The 26,454-nt window shown below is 38.6% G+C and overlaps 1 protein-coding gene across 10 annotated transcripts in view; it reads right to left on the bottom strand.

Annotated features, from left to right (window-relative positions):
• TRIM9 (tripartite motif containing 9) overlaps positions 1–26,454 on the bottom strand; it is a 390,783-nt gene that overhangs the window by 221,717 nt on the left and 142,612 nt on the right. For 8 of the 10 annotated variants that reach the window (XM_053697627.1, XM_053697625.1, XM_053697629.1 and 5 more), the window contains exon 2: positions 16,342–16,437. The exons of the other annotated variants lie outside the window; for them this stretch is intronic. In XM_053697627.1, the coding sequence (XP_053553602.1) occupies positions 16,342–16,437 (96 nt within the window). The remainder of the gene's footprint in view (positions 1–16,341; positions 16,438–26,454) is intronic. 10 annotated transcript variants of the gene reach the window in all.

Below are 26,454 nucleotides of genomic sequence, written 5' to 3'. Positions count from 1 at the left end.
GACCTGCCTGAAAAGGACAGGGCGGGCCGTGGACTGGATACACTACAAGAGAAATAAATTTATCAGGTAAGCATAAATTATGTTTTCTCTTGTTAAGTGTATCCAGTCCACGGATCATCCATTACTTGTGGGATACCAATACCAAAGCTAAAGTACACGGATGATGGGAGGGACAAGGCAGGAACTCTTGCCACCTGTCAGCGATCCATATCCCAGGTGTAGAGAACGGAATGAACCACTGCCTGTAGAACCTTTCTCCCAAAAACAGCCTCCGAAGAAGCAAAAGTATCAAATTTGTAAAATTTGGAAAAAGTATGTAGCGAAGACCAAGTTGCAGCCTTGCAAATCTGTTCAACAGAGGCCTCATTTTTAAAGGCCCAGGTGGAAGCCACAGCTCTAGTAGAATGAGCTGTAATCCTTTCAGGAGGCTGCTGTCCAGCAGTCTCATAGGCTAAACTGATTATACTCCGAAGCCAAAAAGAAAGAGAGGTTGCCGAGGCCTTCTGACCTCTCCTCTGTCCAGAGTAAACGACAAACAGGTTAGATGTTTGGCGAAAATCTTTAGTAGCCTGTAAGAAAAACTTCAAGGCACGGACTACGTCTAGATTATGCAAAAGATGTTCCTTCTTTGAAGAAGGATTTGGACATAATGATGGAACAACAATCTCTTGATTGATATTCTTGTTAGAAACCACCTTAGGTAAAAACCCAGGTTTTGTACGCAGAATAACTTTATCTGAATGAAAGATCAGATAAGGAGAATCACAATGTAAGGCAGATAACTCAGAGACTCTTCGAGCCGAGGAAATAGCCATCAGAAAAAGAACTTTCCATGAAAGAAGTTTGATATCAATAGAATGAAGGGGTTCAAACGGAACCCCTTGAAGAACTTTAAGAACCAAGTTTAAGCTCCATGGAGGAGCAACAGGTTTAAACACAGGCTTAATTCTAACTAAAGCCTGACAAAATGCCTGAACGTCTGGAACTTCTGCCAGACGCTTGTGTAAAAGAATAGACAGAGCAGAAATCTGTCCCTTTAAAGAACTAGCTGATAATCCTTTGTCCAAACCCTCTTGGAGGAAGGACAATATCCTAGGAATCCTAACCCTACTCCATGAGTAATTCTTGGATTCACACCAATGAAGATATTTACGCCATATCTTGTGGTAAATTTTCCTGGTGACAGGCTTTCGTGCCTGTATTAAGGTATCAATTACTGACTCGGAGAAGCCACGCTTTGATAGGATCAAGCGTTCAATCTCCATGCAGTCAGTCTCAGAGAAAGTAGATTCGGATGATTGAAAGGACCTTGTATTAGAAGGTCATGTCTCAGAGGCAGAGTCCATGGTGGAAAGGATGACATGTCCACTAGGTCTGCATACCAGGTCCTGCGTGGCCACGCAGGCGCTATCAATATCACCGATGCTCTTTCCTGTTTGATTTTGGCAATCAGACGAGGGAGCAGAGGAAACGGTGGAAACACATAAGCCAGGTTGAAGAACCAAGGCGCTGCTAGAGCATCTATCAGTGCCGCTTCTGGGTCCCTGGACCTGGATCCGTAACAAGGAAGCTTGGCGTTCTGGCGAGACGCCATGAGATCCAATTCTGGTTTGCCCCAACGGAGAACCAATTGAGCAAACACCTCTGGATGGAGTTCCCATTCCCCCGGATGAAAAGTCTGACAACTTAGAAAATCCGCCTCCCAGTTCTCTACACCTGGGATATGGATCGCTGACAGGTGGCAAGAGTGAGTCTCTGCCCAGCGAATTATCTTGGAGACTTCTGACATCGCTAGGGAACTCCTGGTTCCTCCTTGATGGTTGATGTAAGCCACAGTCGTGATGTTGTCCGACTGAAATCTGATGAACCTCAGTGTTGCTAGCTGAGGCCAAGCCAGAAGAGCATTGAATATTGCTCTTAACTCCAGAATATTTATTGGGAGGAGTTTCTCCTCCTGAGTCCATGAACCCTGAGCCTTCAGGGAGTTCCAGACTGCACCCCAACCAAGAAGGCTGGCATCTGTTGTTACAATTGTCCAATCTGGTCTGCGAAAGGTCATACCCTTGGACAGATGGGCCCGAGATAACCACCAGAGAAGAGAATCTCTGGTTTCCTGATCCAGATTTAGTAGAGGGGACAAATCTGTGTAATCCCCATTCCACTGACTGAGCATGCATAATTGCAGCGGTCTGAGATGCAGGCGCGCGAATGGCACTATGTCCATCGCCGCTACCATTAAGCCGATTACTTCCATGCACTGAGCCACCGTGGGGCGCGGAATGGAGTGAAGAACACGGCAAGCATTTAGAAGTTTTGATAACCTGGACTCCGTCAGGTAAATTTTCATTTCTACAGAATCTATTAGAGTTCCTAGGAAGGAAACCCTCGTGAGAGGAGATAGAGAACTCTTTTCTTCGTTCACTTTCCACCCATGCGACCTCAGGAATGCCAGAACTATCTCTGTATGAGATTTGGCAATTTGAAAGCTTGACGCCTGTATCAGGATCTCGTCCAGGTAAGGAGCCACCGCTATGCCTCGCGGTCTTAGGACCGCCAGAAGTGAGCCCAGAACCTTTGTAAAAATTCTTGGGGCTGTAGCCAACCCGAATGGAAGAGCTACAAATTGGTAATGCCTGTCTAGAAAGGCAAACCTCAGGAACTGATGATGATTCTTGTGAATCGGAATGTGAAGGTAGGCATCCTTTAAGTCCACTGTGGTCATGTACTGACCCTCTTGGATCATGGGTAAAATGGTTCGAATAGTTTCCATCTTGAATGACGGAACTCTGAGGAATTTGTTTAGGATCTTTAAATCCAAAATTGGTCTGAAGGTTCCCTCTTTTTTGGGAACCACAAACAGATTTGAATAAAACCCCTGTCCTTGTTCCGTCCGCGGAACTGGATGGATCACTCCCATTACAAGGAGATCTTGTACGCAGCTTAGGAATGCCTCTTTCTTTATCTGGTTTGCAGATAATCTTGAAAGGTGAAATCTCCCTTGTGGAGGAGAAGCTTTGAAGTCCAGAAGATATCCCTGAGATATGATCTCCAACGCCCAGGGATCCTGAACATCTCTTGCCCACGCCTGGGCGAAGAGAGAGAGTCTGCCCCCTACTAGATCCGTTGTCAGATAGGGGGCCGCTCCTTCATGCTGTCTTAGAGGCAGCAGCAGGCTTTCTGGCCTGTTTGCCCTTGTTCCAGGACTGGTTAGGTTTCCAGGCCTGCTTGGATTGAGCAAAAGTTCCCTCCTGTTTTGAAGCAGAGGAAGTTGATGCTGCACCTGCCTTGAAATTTCGAAAAGCACAAAAATTAGACTGTTTGGCCTTTGATTTGGCCCTGTCCTGAGGAAGGGTATGACCCTTACCTCCAGTAATGTCAGCAATAATTTCTTTCAAACCAGGCCCGAATAAGGTCTTCCCCTTGAAAGGAATGTTGAGTAATTTAGACTTTGAAGTCACATCAGCTGACCAGGATTTGAGCCATAGCGCCCTACGCGCCTGGATGGCAAATCCGGAATTCTTAGCCGTTAGTTTAGTCAAATGAACAATGGCATCAGAAACAAATGAGTTAGCTAGCTTAAGAGTTCTAAGCTTGTCAACAATTTCAGTCAATGGAGCTGTATGGATGGCCTCTTCCAGGGCCTCAAACCAGAATGCCGCCGCAGCAGTGACAGGCGCAATGCATGCAAGGGGCTGTAAAATAAAACCTTGTTGAATAAACATTTTCTTAAGGTAACCCTCCAATTTTTTATCCATTGGATCTGAAAAAGCACAACTGTCCTCAACCGGGATAGTGGTACGCTTTGCTAAAGTAGAAACTGCTCCCTCCACCTTAGGGACAGTCTGCCATAAGTCCCGTGTAGTGGCATCTATTGGAAACATTTTTCTAAATATAGGAGGTGGGGAAAAGGGCACACCGGGCCTATCCCATTTCTTACTAATAATTTCTGTAAGCCTTTTAGGTATTGGAAAAACATCAGTACACACCGGCACTGCATAGTATTTATCCAGCCTACACAATTTCTCTGGCACTGCAATTGTGTCACAGTCATTCAGAGCAGCTAATACCTCCCCAAGCAATACACGGAGGTTCTCAAGCTTAAAATTAAAATTAGAAATCTCTGAATCAGGTCTCCCCGATTCAGAGACATCACCCACAGACTGAAGCTCTCTGTCCTCAGGTTCTGCATATTGTGACGCAGTATCAGACATGGCTCTTACAGCATCTACGCACTCTGTATCTCGTCTAACCCCAGAGCTATCGCGCTTGCCTCTCAATTCAGGCAATCTGGATAATACCTCTGACAGGGTATTATTCATGATTGCAGCCATGTCCTGCAAAGTAATCGCTATGGGCGTCCCTGATGTACTTGGCGCCATATTAGCGTGCGTCCCTTGAGCGGGAGGCGAAGGGTCCGACACGTGGGGAGAGTTAGTCGGCATAACTTCCCCCTCGACAGACCCCTCTGGTGACAATTCTTTTATAGATAAAGACTGATCTTTACTGTTTAAGGTGAAATCAATACATTTAGTACACATTCTCCTATGGGGCTCCACCATGGCTTTTAAACATAATGAACAAGTATCCTCTGTTTCAGACATGTTTGTACAGACTAGCAATGAGACTAGCAAGCTTGGAAAACACTTTAAAGCAAGTTAACAAGCAATATAAAAAACGTTACTGTGCCTTTAAGAGAAACAAATTTTGACAAAATTTGAAATAACAGTGAAAAAAGGCAGTTACACTAACAAAATTTTTAACAAGTCAGCAGAGCATTGCACCCACTTGCAAATGGATGATTAACCCCTTAATAACAAAAACGGAATAATAAATGACAACGTTTTTTAAACACAGTCACAACAACTGCCACAGTCTACTGTGGTTGTTACCCTCCTCAAACACGACTTTGAAGCCTTTTGAGCCCTTCAGAGATGTCCTGTATCATGCAGAGGGAAGCTGAATGTCTCTGTCAGTATTTTTATCTGCACAGAAAAGCACTAAAATAGGCCCTTCCCACTCATATTACAACAGTGGAAAGCCTCAGGAAACTGTTTCTAGGCAAAAATCAAGCCAGCCATGTGGAAAAAAAAACTAGGCCCCAATAAGTTTTATCACCAAGCATATATAAAAACGATTAAACATGCCAGCAAACGTTTTATATTGCACTTTTATAAGAGTATGTATCTCTGTTAATAAGCCTGATACCAGTCGCTATCACTGCATTTAAGGCTTAACTTACATTAATCCGGTATCAGCAGCATTTTTCTAGCAAATTCCATCCCTAAAAATATGTTAACTGCACATACCTTATTGCAGGAAAACCTGCACGCCATTCCCCCTCTGAAGTTACCTCACTCCTCAGAATATGTGAGAACGGCAGTGGATCTTAGTTACTTCTGCTAAGATCATAGAAATCACAGGCAGATTCTTCTTCTAATGCTGCCTGAGATGAAACAGTACACTCCGGTACCATTTAAAAATAACAAACTTTTGATTGAAGTTAAAAAACTAACTATAATACACCACTCTCCTCTTACTACGTCCATCTTTGTTGAGAGTTGCAAGAGAATGACTGGATATGGCAGTGAGGGGAGGAGCTATATAGCAGCTCTGCTGTGGGTGATCCTCTTGCAACTTCCTGTTGGGAAGGAGAATATCCCACAAGTAATGGATGATCCGTGGACTGGATACACTTAACAAGAGAAATAACGGTCTTAAAGTGGCACTAAACACGTAAATAGAGAACATTTCTGTTGTCTTGCTATAGAACATATCAGTCAAGTCTAAAGTTTAAAAAAAAAAATAATAACATCTTGTTTGCTGCAATAGTTTTTAATAGCCAAACTGCACCCACTACTTGACTTATATGGATAAGTAATTCCGATCTTGAGGAAAAGGCTAACCATAATCATTCTGTTAGTATAAAGCGCATTGTTTCGCAGTTATCTGGTAAAGCAAGTTAGGGAAAAATATGTAGAAGGGTTAGCCTTCTGAAATTCTCAGTATTCATTTCCAGCTCTGAGCACTTTAAAGTCAACAATTTCCAGAGCCAAATTACATGAAAAGGGGCAAAATAAATAATGAACCATTTAAACGTTTTACTATAAATAACTAAACCTTGTATATAAACATCTCAAGATGTTTACTGTTCCTTTAAGACTATTTTATGGCAAATTGCAGTTGAGCTATTAACGTGAGCAAACCTGGATTGCAAAGGCTTCCAAGCTGCATGCATAGCACCTCGATTATTTTATTTCAACAGCTATGACACCTAGAAAACCCATTTTGGCCTGGGTCAAATGTCATACCACACATAGTCACACATTTTGTTTAATATTAAAGGGATATGAAACTCATCAATTTTCTTTTGTCATTCAGACAGAGCATACAATTTTTAAAATCAAATTTGCTTTGTTCCCGTGGATTTCTTTGTTGAAGAGATAACAAGGTAAATGTCTGGAGCACTACATGGCAGGGAATAGTGCTGCTATATAGTGCTCTTGTAAATGGATAACATTCTTGCAAAATTAGAAGGTTGTTTAAAATTGCATGTTCTATCTGAACTATAAAAGAAAAAATGTGCGTTTGATGTGTCCCTATAATATTCTTTAATACAATAGTTTTCTGGTTTCATAATAGTTGAAAACAAAATGTATGCTTACCTGATAAATTATTTTCTTTCCTGGCATGGAGAGTCCACAATTCCATTCATTAACTGTTGAGAATTTAACACCTGGCCACCAGGAGGAGACACCCCAGCCAATGCTTAAGTATCACTCCCACTTCCCATACTCCCCCAGTCATTCAGCCGAGGAAATAAGGAAAAGGTAGGTGAATCACCAGGGGTATATAGGTGCCAGAAGATTAGGGAAAAAAATGCTGCCTTAAAAATAAAAAGGGCGGATTTGTGGACTCTCCATGCCAAGAAAAAAAATAATTTATCAGGTAAGCATACATATTGTTTTCTTTCCAATGGCATGGAGAGTCCACTATTCCATTCATTACTGTTGGGAATCCAATACCCAAGCTAGAGAGGACACAGAATGGACAGGGAGGGAAACTAAAGCCATGTGGACCCAAACTGAAGGCACCACCACTTGAAGCACTTTTCTCCCAAAGAAAGCCTCAGCTGAGGCAAAACCATTAAACTTGTAGAAAATTAAAAAAAAAAAAGTATGCAAAGAAGACGCCTAACAGATTTGTTCCATAGATACTTTGTTCTTAAAAGCCAAGAAGAAGACACTCTTCAGTCAAAAAGAGAAGTTGCTGTGGAAAATGGAATCTAGACCTAACCCGAATAATGACTTCCCCTTAAAGGGTAAGGAAATAAGTCCAGACTTGGAAACCATGTCCGCTGACTAGGACTTTAGCCACAAGGCCCTACGTGACAGGACTGCGAAACCCGAGGACATGGCACTCAGGTGAACGACCTGCATATTCGCATCACAAATAAAGGAATTGGCTATCTTCAAAGCCTTAATTCGATCTTGAATCTCCTCCAACGGAGTCTCCTCTAAAATAAATTCTGATAACCAGTCACACCAGTAAGTGACGGCTCCCGCAACCGCCGCAATGCTTGCAGCCGTTTGCCAGAGAAGAACAAGCTGATGAAATATCCTCCGGAGGTACCCTTCCAATTTCCTATCCATGGGGTCTCTAAAGGAGGTACTATCCTCCAAAGGGATAGTAGTTCTTTTGGCCAGGGTGGAGATAGCAACGTCCACCTTGGGAAATGTACTCCACAATTCCAAAAGTCAGAGACTGGAAACATCCTTTTAAAATTAGAGGAGAGGGAGAACGGAATCCCCGGTTTCTCCCACTACTTAGAGATGATGTCTGACAAATGAATCGGAAATGAAAAAAACTTCCAGAGCCCTGGGTTTAACATCATAAACTCTATCCAGTTTTGGTATCTTAGGAGCCGGGACATCCAAAGTAGATAACACCTCCTTGAGTAACAAATAAAGGTGTTTGTGTTTGAACCTGAAATTAACATCCTCAGACTCCACTGGGCTGTCCACAGCAGAGTCAGAATCAGATATTTCACCTTCAGAGGCCACCAAGGTATGGTCATCCTCTGAGATTTGTGATGAGCTGACCACTGCAGCTTCAGTATGAGAAGAGATGTCCGTGTCAGAGGAAACATGTTTAACCTTTCTCTTTCTCTTACCTGCAATAGGTAAGGAACTCAGCGCAGCAGATTGATAGAGAAAGAGACTGAGCTAAGCAGCAGGGAACTGTCAGTGCAACTACTAGGGACGGGGACTGAGGAAAAGTTCAGGCATGTCAAGGGCAACAGAGTCCTGAGAGGTAGTGGGCTCTGAAGGGTTAACCTTCTTAGAAACAGCAGACAAAGATTTAGATGTTTTGGACTTTGACTGCAATATGGAAGTTAAACATGAGGAACATAACTGTGCAGGTGGTATCACATGGGCCTCCTAACAATATAGACATGTGTCCCCCAATGGTAAAGAAACATCTTTCTCCAAATCCACTCTATCCTCCATACTAAGGAAAGAACCCCACAGAAACTAATGGAAAAATATTTTAATGCCACAATTAAAAATACTTCAAATACTACAAATAAGAACACCTACATTAAAACTCCTCATGGTGAATTCATAGTCCCACCCTATACAAGCATAAGACACTTACCTTTGGAGCCTCTTCTGTGGGACAGACACAGCACTTCCAGGTCTGACAACTTCATCCAACTTCTGACAGGGACCTGAAATAGAAACGAAAGAAGTGTAAGCTAACACTGGTTGCAGGGTGGGGGTGTTAGCACAGATTGCTGGAAGGAGGACAGAGAAAATCCCTGCGACATCCAGCAGCTAACAGCATCCAATACTCTTACTAAGAGGTTTACATGGACAAAGCATTAACCCCAGTCCTCTCTTGAAGAGAAGCTACCCATTAAAGGACTTTAATCCACTTTTCTTCAGTGCACCATCTTCGCCTTCCTCCTACAAAGGCAAAGAATGAAAGGGGGAGTATGGGAAGTGGGAGGGATACTTAAGCTTTGGCTGGGGTGTCCTTGCCTCCTCCTGGTGGCCAGGTGTTGAATTCCCAACAGTAATGAATGGAATTGGGGACTCTCCATGCCATTGGAAATAAAATACACTAAAGATTACACTTTAGAACCATGAAACTAAATAAAAATAATAAGCACAGTTGAATTTCCTATTGAAGTTCAATTTTAAAATTTTTACAGAATACTATACAGTTGTTTAAAATAGTTAAACATATATGCCATGAACTGATATTGGTGGTTAAGTGAATAAAACTGAAAACACAGTATGCAGTCACCATCAGTATTGAATTAATTAGCTTCCAAGTTTTCCTTTTTAATTCAATACATTTTAAGTTCAGGTGTCTGAAAAAACCTCAATGAAAGGACAGAGAAAAGCCTGTTCATGTTTTTTTTTTTTTTTGCATGTTTACTCAATATGAATAAAAAGAAAACCAGACTTTCAAAAACGCATTTGTAATTTGACCTTAAAAAAATACAGAATTTTAAAGCACGTAATACTATTTTTCAAATATGTATACTATTATATTCCAAATGCATACTTGTTAATTCCCCACACCATCCTTATTTTCTAAATTTTAGGTTTGGATCATATATTTCAGAAGTTCTTATATGCTGCAAAATAATGTATATGACATTTCGCTATTATTTTGGATGTCAAAAATATACTAAGGCTTCCAACAGCTTTGACCTGACTATAACAAGCAAAGCAATTTACAGTGATTAAAGAAGAAAAAAAACTTCTATGATTGTGCCCCCCCCCTTATTATACATCTATTATGGGTGCATATGTAGGTGTAGGTGTGTACTGGCATAGTGTGTGTGTGTTAGTTGAGGTAGTGCATGTGTATCTGTGTTTACTGGGGTAGTGAGTGATATAGAAATGACATAGAAAGGAATAGAAAGAGTTAAATGGTGAGAATGGGTTCATCTTAAAATTACACTATTTTCTGTATTCTCTGTATTTCTTGTAATAAGAGAGTCACCATATGCTTGCCAGGAGCAATATAAAATTAGCTGTATTGTGCATTCATTAAGAACTATGTAGCTTCTTTTAGTATTGATATTATCAATGATGTATTCATACTTTTCTTTATAATTCTATTTGTGCCTGCAATAAATATCTTAATATTTGGCACTTTCAATGTATTTAGAAGTCGTAAACCCTGACATCTGGCACACTTAGGATCCTTGAATGGTAGAAAGAGATAATAGTACATTCAGGATGACCTTTCTATCCTGTGTTCCTTTCACTGGTTATCAGGATTTATGACTTACAAGGGCCTCAATGCTGACAGATCTTTATCAACAAATGTTGGCCAGACGCCTCTCATTGAATCCTATATTACAGTAAATGTATAAAAAGCTATGTAATCTTTTATGTAATCAGAATCTACTGGAACCAACAGTTAGCCATACACGCAAGTGTAATGTAAGATTCTCATTGCTGTTTGTCTGCTGATGGAAACCAGAATAAAGTAACATCTGAATTCAAGCATTTTGCTGTGAGTGTCTCTCTGCGCAAAGAAGAAGAATATCCTTACAGAATCTACAACATTGCAGAAATCTACAACATATTGGTGGAGAATTGCGGCCTGAAAGAGGGGTCTACTAGGTATTAGTTTTTCTCGTGCCTCCCTAAAAAGGAGGGTGGGGTTGAACTGTGCCTATCTCCTCTTCAGTTTCCCGGCTACAAGAAGTTCTGCAACAGAGACATCACAGTATTGTCCTGAAGAGAGGGACAAAATACTTAAAGGGACAAAGGAGAATGAACCAGCACCCTGTCGGAATTACAGAAGCAGTAGGAGACTTGCTGCAAAGGAACAACTAAGAATAAAGAATACTGAAAAAGAAAAAAAAACGCCTAGAATCTGCGCAGTGGCGAAGGGTGTCTCCAGACAAAACTTATCCAGTGAAGGTTGGATTGACTGCACGCTTTCTACACCTTCAAGACCACATCCACGGTCCTGGTGAGTGGCTAATTTAGCCCAGCTCTTAATAATGGCTTTAGAATGGCTTGAGAAAAAAGCTAAAGACTGTAATGTACCTTTTTCTGTAAAGGGAAATAATTGGGATGAAGTGTGGCTAGATTATAAAGAACAATGTATAGAGAAAATTGGAGAAATTGAAAAAAAAAGTTCAATCAGACAAAAACATAAACTTAAAGTGGGTGTTTTTTGTAAGGGATGGTTAGCAGTTGATACAAAATTTGAACAGTTAAATGCTGCTACTCAGATAAACCAAGATTGTAAAATTTGTGTAAATGCCACAAAACAGAGAAAATTACTGAATAAAATATGGTTTATCTCCCAATCACCCACAAAGTCTACCTCTACCCCTATAAGGAAAGGATCAAATAGGTTTCCAAAACTAAGCATTGATATTAAAGAAGTTATAGAATCAAACAAAAGAGTTAAAGGTGAAGTAGACAGAGCCCTTGATTATTACAAAACAGCATCAGAAGAAGAGTTAGACACAATTAATCCTGATTTGTTAATTAAAGCATTAGAATTAACATACAGCATATTAGAATACAATGCAGAAGCCCTAAACACCCTACATGAACATTACACTGCTACTAAAGGTGCTGTAACAGAATTTCTAGATACACAACAGGCTCCTGAGGGTAGTCAGGAGAGAACCCCGAGTAAATATGGGATACCAAAAGGTATTGAAAGGAAAGATAACAAAGCTCTAAGAACACATTTGGGGAGGTACATGGGAAAGGCAGGTGAAGAATTTAACAGACCTAAATTGATGAAACTTATTGAGAAATTGCCAAAATTTGAAAAAGACAAAGGTCCATTTTACAATTGCATGATTTTTGAGGGAGAAATGGTTAAAATGGCATTTGATGATGTACTGGTGTGGCAATGTTTAACTATGTGGCTACCTACCCACTTAAGTGAATTGGTACAAAATTACTTTACTGAATTTGTCTATAGTACACTGACTGACAGTTTAGATTGGGAACAAGCTATGGGTGATGAGAACCATTTTGCAGACAAGTATCCAGATGATTCTCAAAGATTGGTTTGGGTTGTTAAAGCCGTGACTGGAGTTAACAGGCCAAATCCATCTGCTCTGGACTCTCTCAAAATGGATATCAAAGATGATATCAGAGTCTGTGCACGTATGTTTCTAAAAGCATGGGGTTTGGTAATGAGATTAGACACGAATGTCATGACTGCCGAGGATCACAGACAGAGTGTTTCTGATTTTGTTTCTTGCATAAATGGTTTGCCCACTTATATCAGATTGAGAGCTAGTGATGCTGCCACAATTTTAGATGCTGCTCAAGGAATAATGCAAGATCTGATAACACTGGGACAAACTAGACAGCCAACTGCTAAAGTCTTTCTCAATAACAAAGAAGGTAACAGTAGTGATGATGAGATTGCTGATAGACAAGTATCTTATGTGACACGCAGAAAATGGAATTGGTAAAGAGATAATGAATACAGGGGACCAGAATGTTTTTACTGCAGAAAGACAGGTCACATAAAGAGGGATTGTAGGAAAAAGAGGTATGATGAGAATAAGGGAAAAGAGAACGGAATAAGCTGTTACCTAATGTAAAACATTGAATTGATATGTCCAGTTACTCGCACTTGTTTTTTGTTATTTTAGATCATGTCTGAAGGTTGGCACCCATTTGGAGCTATGCAAGAACATAAGAGAAATTAAAAACTGAAGAAGGTAACAAAGGGTACTTATAAGAGACTAGAGACGCTTGCTGAGGACTTTGATGGACAAGAACAAACCCCTATGTTACCTCCGCGACCACAACCTCATATAGCGGACAAACCATTTCGTGGGTGCACACTGTCAAGTGTTATGTTTATTTTGATTTCTATTGTTCCATGTGTTGGTACATCCTCTTGTGCATATTCGAATGGCCACCAAGAGGTATCTGTTACAACTATGGATGTGATCAGAAATCTGTTTGCTGGTACAGGTATACCATTAACTAGACCTAACATCTATGCTTCCTGTACTAAGGTTGGGACAAATTGTAAACATTATGGTAGTTTTCAAGGTACTATGACTTGTCAGGAACCTACACATATTGAGACAATCAGGAATGAGATAATATCAGTTAACATTACGGTAAACAATGCTCTGTGTTTTAAAGTTAGTTATAATTTAACAGGGGGAGTACCAGGAATAACTTTTGCAAATAATGAAACTTATTCTTGGATCACATTTTCTCCCACAAAAGAGAAACAATATTGTAAGACAAATTTGGGAGAACTGTTAACACACTATTTAGAAATTCTTATAACCGCTCCTGAAACTCGTGATCCAGAACTTTTTAACACTATCTATTTGGATATGGAACAAACTCTGTTTACGCCTTTAAGATACCGTAACAGAGCAAAATTTGGGTTTTCTGATGTATATTATGGTATATCTTTACAATTGTACAATCCATCCTTTCGATTACCTATGTACTTTTTAGCTCCATTCTTTGGATGGGCAGGGTATAAAGATTCCCGTAATAATATCAAAACATACACTGAAACATCTCATGTTTGGGGAATTTTTAAATTTGAACATTTTGGTTGGGTTCCATCTAAAGTATTTCACGATGATGTTTGTCACATTATAAAGCGAAATGCTGAACCTATTCAATTAGTTAATGATAAGTCCAGAACATTACTGATAGACGTACAATATGGTCTATATACTTATCACATTAATGCCTCTAATTGGGATATTAGTAACACACACCCTGAATGTGGTAACATTGTAAAAGATTTGAAAAAAGGATTTAGTTTATGGTTGTCTAAGAAAACTACTTGGTCTCAGGAGAATCATAAAGACAGGACAAAAAGAGCATGGTATGATACATTATTAGGAGGGATAGGTACAGCGACAGGATTTCTGAATTCAATAGATATTGATACTTTAAGCTCCAGAATGAGTGATTTGGCAACAACAGGAATGAAAGGAGCTGATCAATCATATATTTAAGCAGTTATTTTGAATAGTTTAGTGCATGAACATTTTAAAGGACAAGTAAAACTTATATCCCATTTAATCAATTTAGAGAACAATATAACTTTAGGATTAAGGAAACTGAATAATGTTACTAATTTAGTTTTAGGATGTATTACCTTACAACAAGAAATGTATTCCAATGCTAAATTGTTGATACAATCTTTAAGAGAACATTATTGGCCTTGGGAATTAATGATTCCTGAACAGTTAAAATTTGCAGTACCATATATGGGTGTATGGGTTATAGAATATTTAGGATGCAAAGGTAGTCTTTGTTATTTTTCTATACTAGCACCTATTCAAGGGAAGAAAATAGATGTAATGTCAGTTTATGAAATAGGCTGGATCTCTGATGATAAGTGGATGACACATCATCTAGGACAGGACAGTTTAGTTATATCTCAGGGAACTCCACACACTGAGATAATTAAGACTGATCATTGTGTTACAAAGGATAATGTTATATTGTGTACACCTGGTTCATATACCATTACTAGACGATCAGAATGGTGTTGGGAAAATGGAATTTGTGATGTTGAAGTTAGTAAAGTACCTACATATCCAGGTTGGGTTCTACCAGGAGGTAGAGTTTGTTGGCATCAGATGGATGGTACAGCTACTATACATGAAAAGAACTGTTCAGTAACAACAATCCTAGCTGAAGGTACTTAATGTACACATAGACCAGTTATTCAAGCCATCTTATACTCTAAATGGTCGGGAACACATTTTACTTTAACACCATCTGTTCCGGTTAGGAAGAATGGTTCATTTGAGTATCATAAAAGAGATTTGGAGGTTAATATGATTGGGTTTGGAAAGGAATTGGTTGATGGTATTGGTGATAGTAAGGAATTAGAACATATTCTCCAAGAACACAAAGATTTTAGTAATAAAGCTACAATACAGTTGAAGTTTGTTAAGAAACAGTTATTGGAAGTTAGAAGTGATTTCAAGAAACATTCACTTGGATGGTGGGATAGATGGTTTGGAAAAGGCTCTATAGACATATGGTCTGGAGTATGGCACTGGGTAATGCATCCGTTGTTGTTCATATTAGTTATTATCCTCTTACTTTTTGTTTTACTTATTATTGTTTGCTGTAGGATGAAAAAGATGTACAATAGGTTGGAACACCTAGAGGAAAGACATGTGTTGTTAAGATGGAGAGTTGATGGCAGAATAGGAAAATGGCCATAAAATACTTGTTTAAGTATTTCAGGGGGAAATGATATAGAAATGACATAGAAATTAATAGAAAGAGTTAAATGGTGAGAATGGGTTCATCTTAAAATTACACTATTTTCTGTATTCTCTGTATTTCTTGTAATAAGAGAGTCACCATATGCTTGCCAGGAGCAATATAAAATTAGCTGTAGTGCATTCATTAAGAACTATGTAGCTTCTTTTAGTATTGATATTATCAATGGTATATTCATACTTTTCTTTATAATTCTATTTGTGCCTGCAATAAATATCTTTATATTTGGCACTTTCCATGTCGTAAACCCTGACATCTGGCACACTTATGATCCTTGAATGGTAGAAAGAGATAATAGTACATTCAGGATGACCTTTCTATCCTGTGTTCCTTTCACTGGTTATCAGGATTTACGACTTACAAGGGCCTCAATGCTGACAGATCTTTATCAACAAATGTTGGCCAAATGTCCTCTCATTGAATCCTATATTACAGTAAATGTATAAAAAGCTATGTGATCTTTTATGTAATCAGAATCTACTGGAACCAACAGTTAGCCATACACGCAAGTGTAATGTAAGATTCTCATTGCTGTTTGTCTGCTGATGGAAACCAGAATAAAGTAACATCTGAATTCAAGCATTTTGCTGTGAGTGTCTCTCTGCGCAAAGAAGAAGAATATCCTTACAGAATCTACAACATTGCAGAAATCTACAACAGTGAGTGTGTACTAGGGCAGTGTATGTCTGTATGTGTGTGTGCTGGGCTAGTGTCCTTGTGTACTATGTAGCATGGATGTGCATTGGTGTAGTTTGTGTTTGTACTGGGGTTTTGTTTGTACTGGGTAGTACATGTGCGTGTATGTGTGGATTAATGTAGTGTGTGTGAGTATTAAGGTAATGTACATGTGCATGTTTGTGTAAAAAATAAACCCACAGAGTGTGTGTAATAGGCACAAACATCTAAATAGATCAAGATAAGCAAAAACACTCAATAAATTTCTGCTACACACTGAATGTTCAAGGATTAAGTAAAAAAAAAAAAATATCATGACAAATTGTGTATTAACCTTTTGTTTTGTTTCTTTCTCAGCTGATAACTGTACCTGGATTTGCTGGACCATGTTTCGCAGCTGAACCAGGAACTCTTTGGCTTCTTTGGCCCTGTCTGACAGTCCATTCAGAGCCTGGGAAAGTTGACTCTGTGAAGAGATAGGATAATATCACTATATATACATTACAGATTAGACATCACCCATGGACAATAACAATGAATCTTTAGGAAGAGACACTACATGTTTAATGCTAGAAATGGCACCCACATTAAAGGGTCACTGAACGGTGTACAATATAATATATTAATATAGATTCTTGCCAAACAGTTCAGTGGTTTGGATCTGGGAGAACATAGAAATGAGTTTACACAAAATGTTTAAAAACTTTCAAAGAGAAGATAAACTTTATAATGTCTATGAACAGCCAATTTAAAGGGACAGTTTACTCAAAAAATGTCTCCCCTTTAATTTGTTCCCAATGATCCACTTTACCTGCTGGAGTGTATTAAATTGTTTACAAGTATTTCCATTCGCCTTATATTAGCATTTAAAATAGTTTATTTAGCCTGCGGTATCCCCACCCATCCTGAAAGTTTTTGGTCTCAAGGCCAAGCTGTATTAACATAGCCAGTAGAAAAAATTACACTCCCAGTGGGTTATAGAAGAGATAAGGTAATAAAATGTTAATTTTCCATTGTTCTCTCCAAGTACTGGTGATTGGTTTATGGACAGATATAAGATAAATAAGCAGGTATATGTAAACAATGTGATAAAGTAATGAGATCTGATTATACCTACAAACTCAACCCATTTTATTAGGTTGTGGCTTCAAAACACAAAATCAGCTAATTCATATACACAAATAAGCCTTAAAAAAGCAAATTTCATACATTTTATACTATGCAACTGGAAAAACAAGTAAATGGAAACACATTAAGGGAAAAACTATTTTATAGTATACTGCCCCTTTAAGTAGTGTGAATCAATTCAGACAAAATAAAATATATATTCAATTAGGGCTGCAACTAACTATTATTTTAATAATCGATTAATCGGCCGATAGTTTTTTCGATTAATCGACTAATCGGATAAAAAATAAATAATTTTGTTTCTATATTCAAAGTAAAATCCGCATACTGAGAGTTATAAATATAAACTTCAGACTAAAACTTTACAACTTTACATTAACATAACTGTTGGTCCAATTTTTTTTAAGCAGCAGAACAAATTTTTATAATTAAGCAAAACCACAAACTTTTTGAAGAGAGGTAGAACTAGTAAGAGGTAGACTACCACTGTTTATAACATTCTGTTATTCACTCTTTCAGAAATTTTGCATTGAAATGCAAAATTGCCCACATGCTCCTGGATGAGTCTGGCTCTCTTTTGCAGCTATTTTGCCTGCAGCAGAGAAGAGGTGTTGAGGTGCCTGAGATGCATAAGTAAGGTTTTGCCAATTTCACCAAGGTGGGCTATTTATCTTTGTTAGCTCTCCACCAATGCAAGGGGCCTCTTAATAAAGTAAGCCTGGATTTCATTCTGACATAAAAATATCTTGAATATCTATATGAAATGGTAAACAACCAGCTATAAGGTGGGGGGGGGGGCAAATATCTAGTCCCCTCTTAAAATCAGATATATACTTACAGAGGTGGAATTTGGTACATATTACAATTGATTAAAAAATATAAAAAAAAAACAAAGGCAAAAGGGCTAAAGACTATATATCAATAATAGGAAACAGCCTTACACATTTATCTATAGAGTACATATAATCAGCAATATCAAGTGATCCACTAAAATTGTGTAAACGGGTAATAATGACATCAATTCATATAACAAATGCCATCAATCTAGGACATGGTGTAAATAACAAGCTCAGCACTATATCATGCAAAGCATAGTCCCAAATCACCTGATTTAATATAAACAATCTAAATGATGACTCCTATTTTATTTCTGGGTTGCATATAAGACAGGAGTAGTTGTAAACGTAAAAAGAAACTTAGTGTTCTGAAAAAGTGAGAAGTAAAAGTCTGTAGACGTCCTTTAGGCTAAGGGCATAACCATAAAACACAATACCATGTGCAGGAGCTCATTGGAGTAAAGCAGCTGGTGTTGTGCATAGACCAACTAATTGCAAACCAACTAATCGATTATGAGATTTGTTGACAACTATTTTCATAATCGATTATTATCGATTATGCCGATTAGTTGTTGCAGCTCTATATTCAATTCTTTAGCTGGGCTTGTGCTGAGGTGCCGGTTCTATTGTTCTGTTTTTCTAAGCCATTCTAAGGTATTGTATTATCAGTGTTCTTTTGAAGCAACTAATTTTAATATACTCTCAATTTCAACATATATAGATTGTACAGAATTATAAAAGCTTTAGGCCACCTATAAGTACTGTATGTGTATATATCTTTAGAAATATATTTACTGTGTGTGGCTTCATCCCATTTGCTAGAGGGCAGGCCTATGTTCTATGAGCTTAATGACTTAATGATCTACAGCAGCTATTTAAATAACCAATTAGTTAAGGGTTCAGCACAGTGAGAAGGGGTTGCAGATTTAAACCACTTGAAAACCTATTTGAACTGATTTAAACCTATTAATATGAGAGATAGAGAAAGAACCACACACACAAGCAGGGAATAATATATATGTAATTGGACAGTATTACCAAAATATATCAGAAAATATTCTAACATTTACATTTTTTATGGTTGAGCTCTGTCAGATCTGAATCGTTCAGAATGGGAAGAAAATTCGATTTCAATGCCAAAATCCACCCAACTGAAGAAGTTATATATATAATTAATATTAAAATTAGATTTCATGAATACAGATTAAGTAATATATAAGTCTTTCACTTACAGTTAACTTTACATCCGCTATTAATTTGACATTATAATCTGTAAGGGTGGGTTTTAGGTTTAAAATGTCAAAATATTCAAAAATTGTAGTATAATCCAATCTTTCTGAAATTCTTGTTTAATATAAAAAACTGGATCGGCTGTGGGCCGCCCAGAAGCAGAACTTTTTTTCACTTTCTGCGATGAGATTTTTCTGTAGTAAAAAATTTTCTGCAGGTCATTTTGAAATAAAATTCAGTTTTAATATATATATAATTTAATTATATATACACACACACTCTGTCATATAGCTCTATTCAATACAATCTATAATCTGTATCTTACAGTCATCTCTTGACACACACACACATATACACCGTGTCTTATATAGCTCTATACACTATATAATCTGTATCTATGGTTACAGTCATCTAATGTAACACTAACTCCTTGGCACTCTTTGCATTACTATTTTATATATATATTGTGACAGAAAGCAAGGCCTGGTTATAAATGGAAGATATTTAAGACCAAGCATTGTACATGCTATTTCTCCTTTCAGTTAAAACCCCAGGGAGAAAGAGTGTGTATTTGATTGTCCCAGACAGCTGGGAAGCTGTCCAGCAGCTAATCACAGGTGTGGCTAATTAGAAGTTGTGAGGGTTTAAATAGCAGCCTCACTTAGGCCTTGAGAGAGAGATATACAGCTACAGAAGCTGGTGTGTGTGTTTGTTACACTGTGTAAAAGACTTTTGTTCCTATGAACTGTAAAAGGACATTATTTTTACAAAGCACTTGTGGAATGCTGTGAAGTGCTGGGACACATTTAAAAGTACTTAACTTTGCTGCAGAGGAAGGATTTCCCTCTTTTGAAAATGAACTGCCTGTTTGTTATTGCTGTGAAAAATAAAGCCTTTTAAACTACAGTGGATTGTCCTGTGCTGCATTTGTGCTCTAGAAGACCGTGGTTAAAAGTGGTCCCTGTTACACTTGGTGGAGAATACGGGCAACCACGTTGTAAGTCTGTGGGCATAATAATCTGCAAGCAACATGGAGGAGGTCATTAAAGCTTTGATCCATTCTAATGCTATACAGCAAGAGACTAACAGAAAAGCTGCTGAAAATAGTGCAGCACTGCAACAGTTGGTCTTGGCCCAGTCAGAGAGTGCTATGCTGCTGGCTAAATCACAGAAGGAGAACACTGAATTGTTGATACAACAGATGGCTGCTGTGCAAGCTGAGACATTCAGGAAGACCCGGGAGGAGCAGCAAAGTGCTACACAGACTCTGCAACGAGAGGTTCAAGCCATATCAGAAAGACTGAACTCTGAATATGTTGGTGGCAGCCAAGGTTCCAGAGTAATAAGGGCTAGTCATTATCTTCAAAAAATGACAGCAGCTGATGATGTTGAGGCGTATCTTTTGGCATTTGAACGCACAGCAGAAAGAGAAAAATGGCCGACAGTTGAGTGGGCGAGTATACTTGCGCCATTTCTTAGTGGTGAACCTCAGAAGGCCTACTTTGATTTAGAGCCAGCACAAGCCAGTGACTATGAGAAATTGAAAGCAGAAATCCTTGCACGCCTGGGGATGACTTCGGCAGTCCGTGCACAAAGATTCCATTCCTGGATGTTTTCATCTCATAATGCTGCAAGATCCCAGATGTTCGACCTTATACACCTTGCCAGGAAGTGGCAGCAACCAGAGGTTAATTCAGCTACCAAAATAGTGGAACTACTGGTGATGGACCGGTTTCAGCGTGGATTACCTGCTTCCCTGCGGCGGTGGGTTAATCAAGGTGATCCTCAAACAGCGGATCAGTTGATTGTATTGGTCGAAAGATTTATAGCTTCAGGAGAAGTTTTGCAACAATCTTCAATGGATCAGCCCCACAATCCCAAGTCCCAGAGCTCTACAAGAACTGGTAAGACTGTTCAGGGGATAAAGGGGATAAGAGAGCAGCAGGTGTATAGGCAAAACACCAGAGACATTTCCCCAGGAATTAAGGAAACATTTAAATATAACCAACCTGTAAGATGTTTTAAATGTAATGAGGTTGGGCATATTGCTAGAGACTGTGATAAAGATGAATTTATGGACTGTAATGTTGCACATTCACTATTGTCTAATAGCAACAACTCTGTTAATAATGATTCCCATTGGTGTACTGTGACGGTTAATGGTAAAGTGTCTAGGGCTTTGCTTGATTCAGGAAGTATGGTCACACTAGTGGCTAAATCTTTAGTACCAGATGCAGTATTAGATTATGGGGAAAAAATGGGAATTATCTGTGTTCATGGAGATAAACGGGAATATCCTACAGCTGAGGTGGAGATTGAGACTCAGGGGCCTAGTTATCAAGCCGTCAACCTCAAATACGCTGGAATTCCGCAGCGTATTTGTGGCGAGGCTGATACGCCTTAGTTATCAAAGGCTCGAGACCGGCAAAAGTAGAATTTTGTGACGTAAACTTCGATCCGCCGGACTCAGTCCGACACAGATCGATTCTTACGTCACTCCAGATGTTCCGCACACAAGTGCGGCACATTCTCACTACTTTTGCTAGTTATCAAAAAACTAGCAGGTACGCTCGGCACTTTTCCGGCCCAGCGTACCTGGTTTTCAATCCGCCACCCTGGAGGCGGCGGATCCCATAGGAATCAATGGGAGTCTGACCATAGCGAAAGTACAAGTTCGCTGCTGACAGACATCCCATTCATTCCTATGGGAGCTGTCTACACCTAACACCCTAACATGTACCCCGAGTCTAAACACCCCTAATCTGCCCCCCCTACACCGCCGCAACTAAATAAAGTTATTACCCCCTAAACCGCCGCTCCCGGAGCCCACCGCAACTATAATAAGTGTATTAACCCCTAAACCGCCGCTCCCGGAGCCCACCGCAAGCTACTCTATACATATTAACCCCTAAACCGCCGCTCCCGGAGCCCACCGCAACTATAATAAATGTATTAACCCCTAAACCGCCGCTCCCTGAACCCGCCGCAACCTATATTAAATGTATTAACCCCTATCCTGCCCCCCCTACACCGTCGCCACCTATAATAAATTTAATAACCCCTAATCTGCCCCCCCTACACCGTCGCCACCTATAATAAATGTATTAACCCCTATCCTGTCCCCCACTACGCCGCCGCCACTGTAATAAAATTATTAACCCCTAAACCTAAGTCTAACACTAACCCTAACGCCCCCCTAACTTAAATATTAATTAAATAATTCAAAATAATATTTATCTTATTAACTAAATGAATCCTATTTAAAACTAAATACTTACCTATAAAATAAACCCTAATATAGCTACAATATAAATAATTATATTGTAGCTATCTTAGGATTTATTTTTATTTTACAGGTACCTTTCAATTTATTTTAACTAGGTACAATAGCTATTAAATAGTTATTAACTATTTAATAGCTTACCTAGATAAAATAAAGAGAAATTTACCTGTAAAATAAAAACTAACCTAAGTTACAATTACACCTAACACTACACTATACTTTAATAAATTATTCCTATTTAAAAATAAATACTTACCTGTAAAATAAACCCTAAGATAGCCACAATATTATTAATTATTATATTTAGCTATCTTAGGATTTATATTTATTTTACAGGTAACTTTGTATTTATTTTAGCTAGTTAGAATAGTTATTAAATAGTTATTAACTATTTAATAACTACCTAGCTAAAAAAAATACAAAATTACCTCTAAAATAAATCCTAACCTAAGTTACAATTAAACCTAATACTACACTATCATTAAATTAATTAAATAAACTACCTACAAATAACTACAATTAAATACAATTACATAAACTAACTAAAGTACAAAAAATAAAAAAAGCTAAGTTACAAAAAATAAAAAAATAAGTTACAAACATGTTAAAAATATTACAACAATTTTAAGCTACTTACACCTAATCTAAGCCCCCTAATAAAATAACAAACCCCCCCAAAATAAAAAAATGCCCTACCCTATTCTAAATTAAATAAATTTCAAAGCTCTTTTACCTTACCAGCCCTTAAAAGGGCCTTTTGTGGGGGCATACCCCAAAGAAAACAGCTCTTTTGCCTGTAAAAGGAAAATACAACCCCCCCCCCCAACATTAAAACCCACCACTCACATACCCCTAATCTAACCCAAACCCCCTTTACAAAAACCTAACACTAATCCCCTGAAGATCATCCTACCTTTAGTTGTCTTCACTCAGCCGAGCCACCGATGGAACTGAAGAGGACATCCGGAGCGGCAGAAGTTAATCCTCCAAGCGGCGCTGAAGAAATCTTCCATCCGATGAAGTCATCATCCAGGCGGCGCTGAAGAAAAGTCTTCGATCCGGCCGATGTCATCTTCAAAGAGGCGCTGAAGAGATCTTCTATCCAGGAGATGTCATCTTCCAAGCCGGGTCTTGAATCTTCCTCCCGCCGACGCGGAACCTCCTTCTTCACCGACGGACTACGACGAATGAAGGCTCCTTTAAGGGACGTCATCCAAGATGGCGTCCCCTCAATTCCGATTGGCTGATAGGATTCTATCAGCCAATCGGAATTAAGGTAGGAAAAATCTGATTGGCTGATGGAATCAGCCAATCAGATTGAGCTCGCATTCTATTGGCTGATCGGAACAGCCAATAGAATGTGAGCTCAATCTGATTGGCTGATTGGATCAGCCAATCGGATTGAACTTGAATCTGATTGGCTGATTCCATCAGCCAATCAGATTTTTCCTACCTTAATTCCGTTCCATCGGTGGCTCGGCTGAGTGAAGACAACTAAAGGTAGGATGATCTTCAGGGGATTAGTGTTAGGTTTTTGTAAGGGGGGTTTGGGTTAGATTAGGGGTATGTGGGTGGTGGGTTTTAATGTTGGGGGGGTTGTATTTTCCTTTTACAGGCAAAAGAGCTGTTTTCTTTGGGGCATGCCCCCACAAAAGGCCCTTTTAAGGGCTGGTAAGGTAAAAGAGCTTTGAAATTTATTTAATTTAGAATAGGGTAGGGCATTTTTTTATTTTGGGGGGGGGTTGTTATTTTATTAGGGGGCTTAGATTAGGTGTAAGTAGCTTTAAATTGTTGTAATATTTTTAACATGTTTGTAACTTATTTTTTTATTTTTTGTAACTTAGCTTTTTTTTATTTTTTGTACTTTAGTTAGTTTATGTAATTGTATTTAATTGTAGTTATTTGTAGGTAGTTTATTTAATTAATTTAATGATAGTGTAGTATTAGGTTTAATTGTAACTTAGGTTAGGATTTATTTTACAGGTAATGTTGTATTTTTTTTAGCTAGGTAGTTATTAAATAGTTAATAACTATTTAATAACTATTCTAACTAGCTAAAATAAATACAAAGTTACCTGTAAAATAAATATAAATCCTAAGATAGCTACAATATAATTATTAATTATATTGTAGCTATCTTAGGGTTTATTTTACAGGTAAGTATTTATTTTTAAATAGGAATAATTTATTAAAGTATAGTGTAGTGTTAGGTGTAATTGTAACTTAAGTTAGTTTTTATTTTACAGGTAAATTTCTCTTTATTTTAGCTAGGTAAGCTATTAAATAGTTAATAACTATTTAATAGCTATTGTACCTAGTTAAAATAAATTGAAAGGTACCTGTAAAATAAAAATAAATAAATCCTAAGATAGCTAGAATATAATTATTATTTATATTGTAGCTATATTAGGGTTTATTTTATAGGTAAGTATTTTGTTTTAAATAGGATTCATTTAGTTAATAAGATAAATATTATTTAGATTTATTTAATTAATATTTAAGTTAGGGGGGCGTTAGGGTTAGGGTTAGACTTAGGTTTAGGGGTTAATAATTTTATTACAGTGGCGGCGGCGTAGTGGGGGACAGGATAGCGGTTAATAAATTTATTATAGGGGGCGACGGTGTAGGGGAGGCAGATTAGGGGTTAATAGGTTTAATATAGGTTGCGGCGGGTTCAGGGAGCGGCGGTTTAGGGGTAAAACTATTTATTTAGTTGCGGAGAGGTGCGGGATCAGCAGGATAGGGGTTAATAATTTTATAATAGAGGGCGACGGTGTAGGGGGGGCAGGATAGGGGTTACTAGGTATACTGTAGGTGGCAGCGGTGTCCGGGAGCAGCGGTTTAGGGGGTTAATACATTTATAAGACTTGCGGCGGGGTCTAGGAGCGGCGGTTTAGGGGTTAGTCACTTTATTTAGTTGCGGGGGGCTCCGGGGGCGCCGGTATAGGGGTTAGAGCAGTGTAGTTTAGTGTGAGTGCTTAGTGACAGGCTAGCAATAAAGCTGGGAAAAAGCCGAAGAGCAGCGAGATTGGATGAGTGATAACTGTCACAGTCCGCTGCTCATCGCCCCGCGGCTTTTTGACAGCTTTATTTGATAACTTAGGCGTATTTTTTCAGGTCCGCGGCGGCGATGTGAGGCGAGCTTAGGCGGGCGAAGCCAGAAAAGTAGACGGCTTGATAACTACCCCCCTCAGTGTGGTAAATTAAAATATTGTGTTGGTGTAGTACCAAATTTAGCCCATGAGGTGGTGATAGGGAAAAATTTTCCAAAATGTCTGGAGTTATGGGAATCTCCAGAAATATGTCAAACTTCTGATATTTATGTATTTCCTTTCTCTGAAACTGATTTTGAAGGGGGTTCCATTGAAAAGGAGAAAAATAAGATTTATTGCCCTATGCCTGTATTAGTAGGTGATCAACCTTCTCAGAGTAATGAAGTACCAAGTACTAGCTTGGAAAATATTGATGATTTGATAGATCTGGTTGGTGGCCCTGGTAATTTTAAAAAAGCCCAATGGGAGGATCCAACATTGGTAGAGGCAAGAAATAATATCAGGGTTATAAATGATGTTAATTACAAAGTAAGTCAGCCAGGGAGAAGGAAACCTGAGCAAATATATCATATAAATCTGGTAAAACCTACAGAACTCCCTGTCACTGAACCAGAGGTAAATATATCGGAAACCCTATCTGTACATCAGAAGAGAGAGGTCAAGGATTTTATTAGAATGAACAAAGAGGTATTTTCTGTGGTACCGGGAAAAACTAATGTTATTAAGCATGACATAATAACAGAACCAGGGAAGAAGGTCTGCCTTAAACCCTATAGGGTCCCTGAGGCTCGTAGAAAGGCTATTAAACTGGAGGTAGAAAAAATGTTAAAGCTTGGGGTAATTCAGGAATCACAAAGTGAGTGGAACAGTCCAATCGTGCTTGTTCCAAAGCCGGATGGTTCATTAAGGTTCTGTAATGACTTTCGTAAGCTTAATTGTGTTTCCAAATTTGA

Source organism: Bombina bombina, chromosome 1, assembly GCF_027579735.1.
Source record: "Bombina bombina isolate aBomBom1 chromosome 1, aBomBom1.pri, whole genome shotgun sequence".
Lineage (NCBI taxonomy): Eukaryota > Metazoa > Chordata > Amphibia > Anura > Bombinatoridae > Bombina > Bombina bombina.
This window is presented reverse-complemented; position numbering and strand designations above follow the sequence as displayed.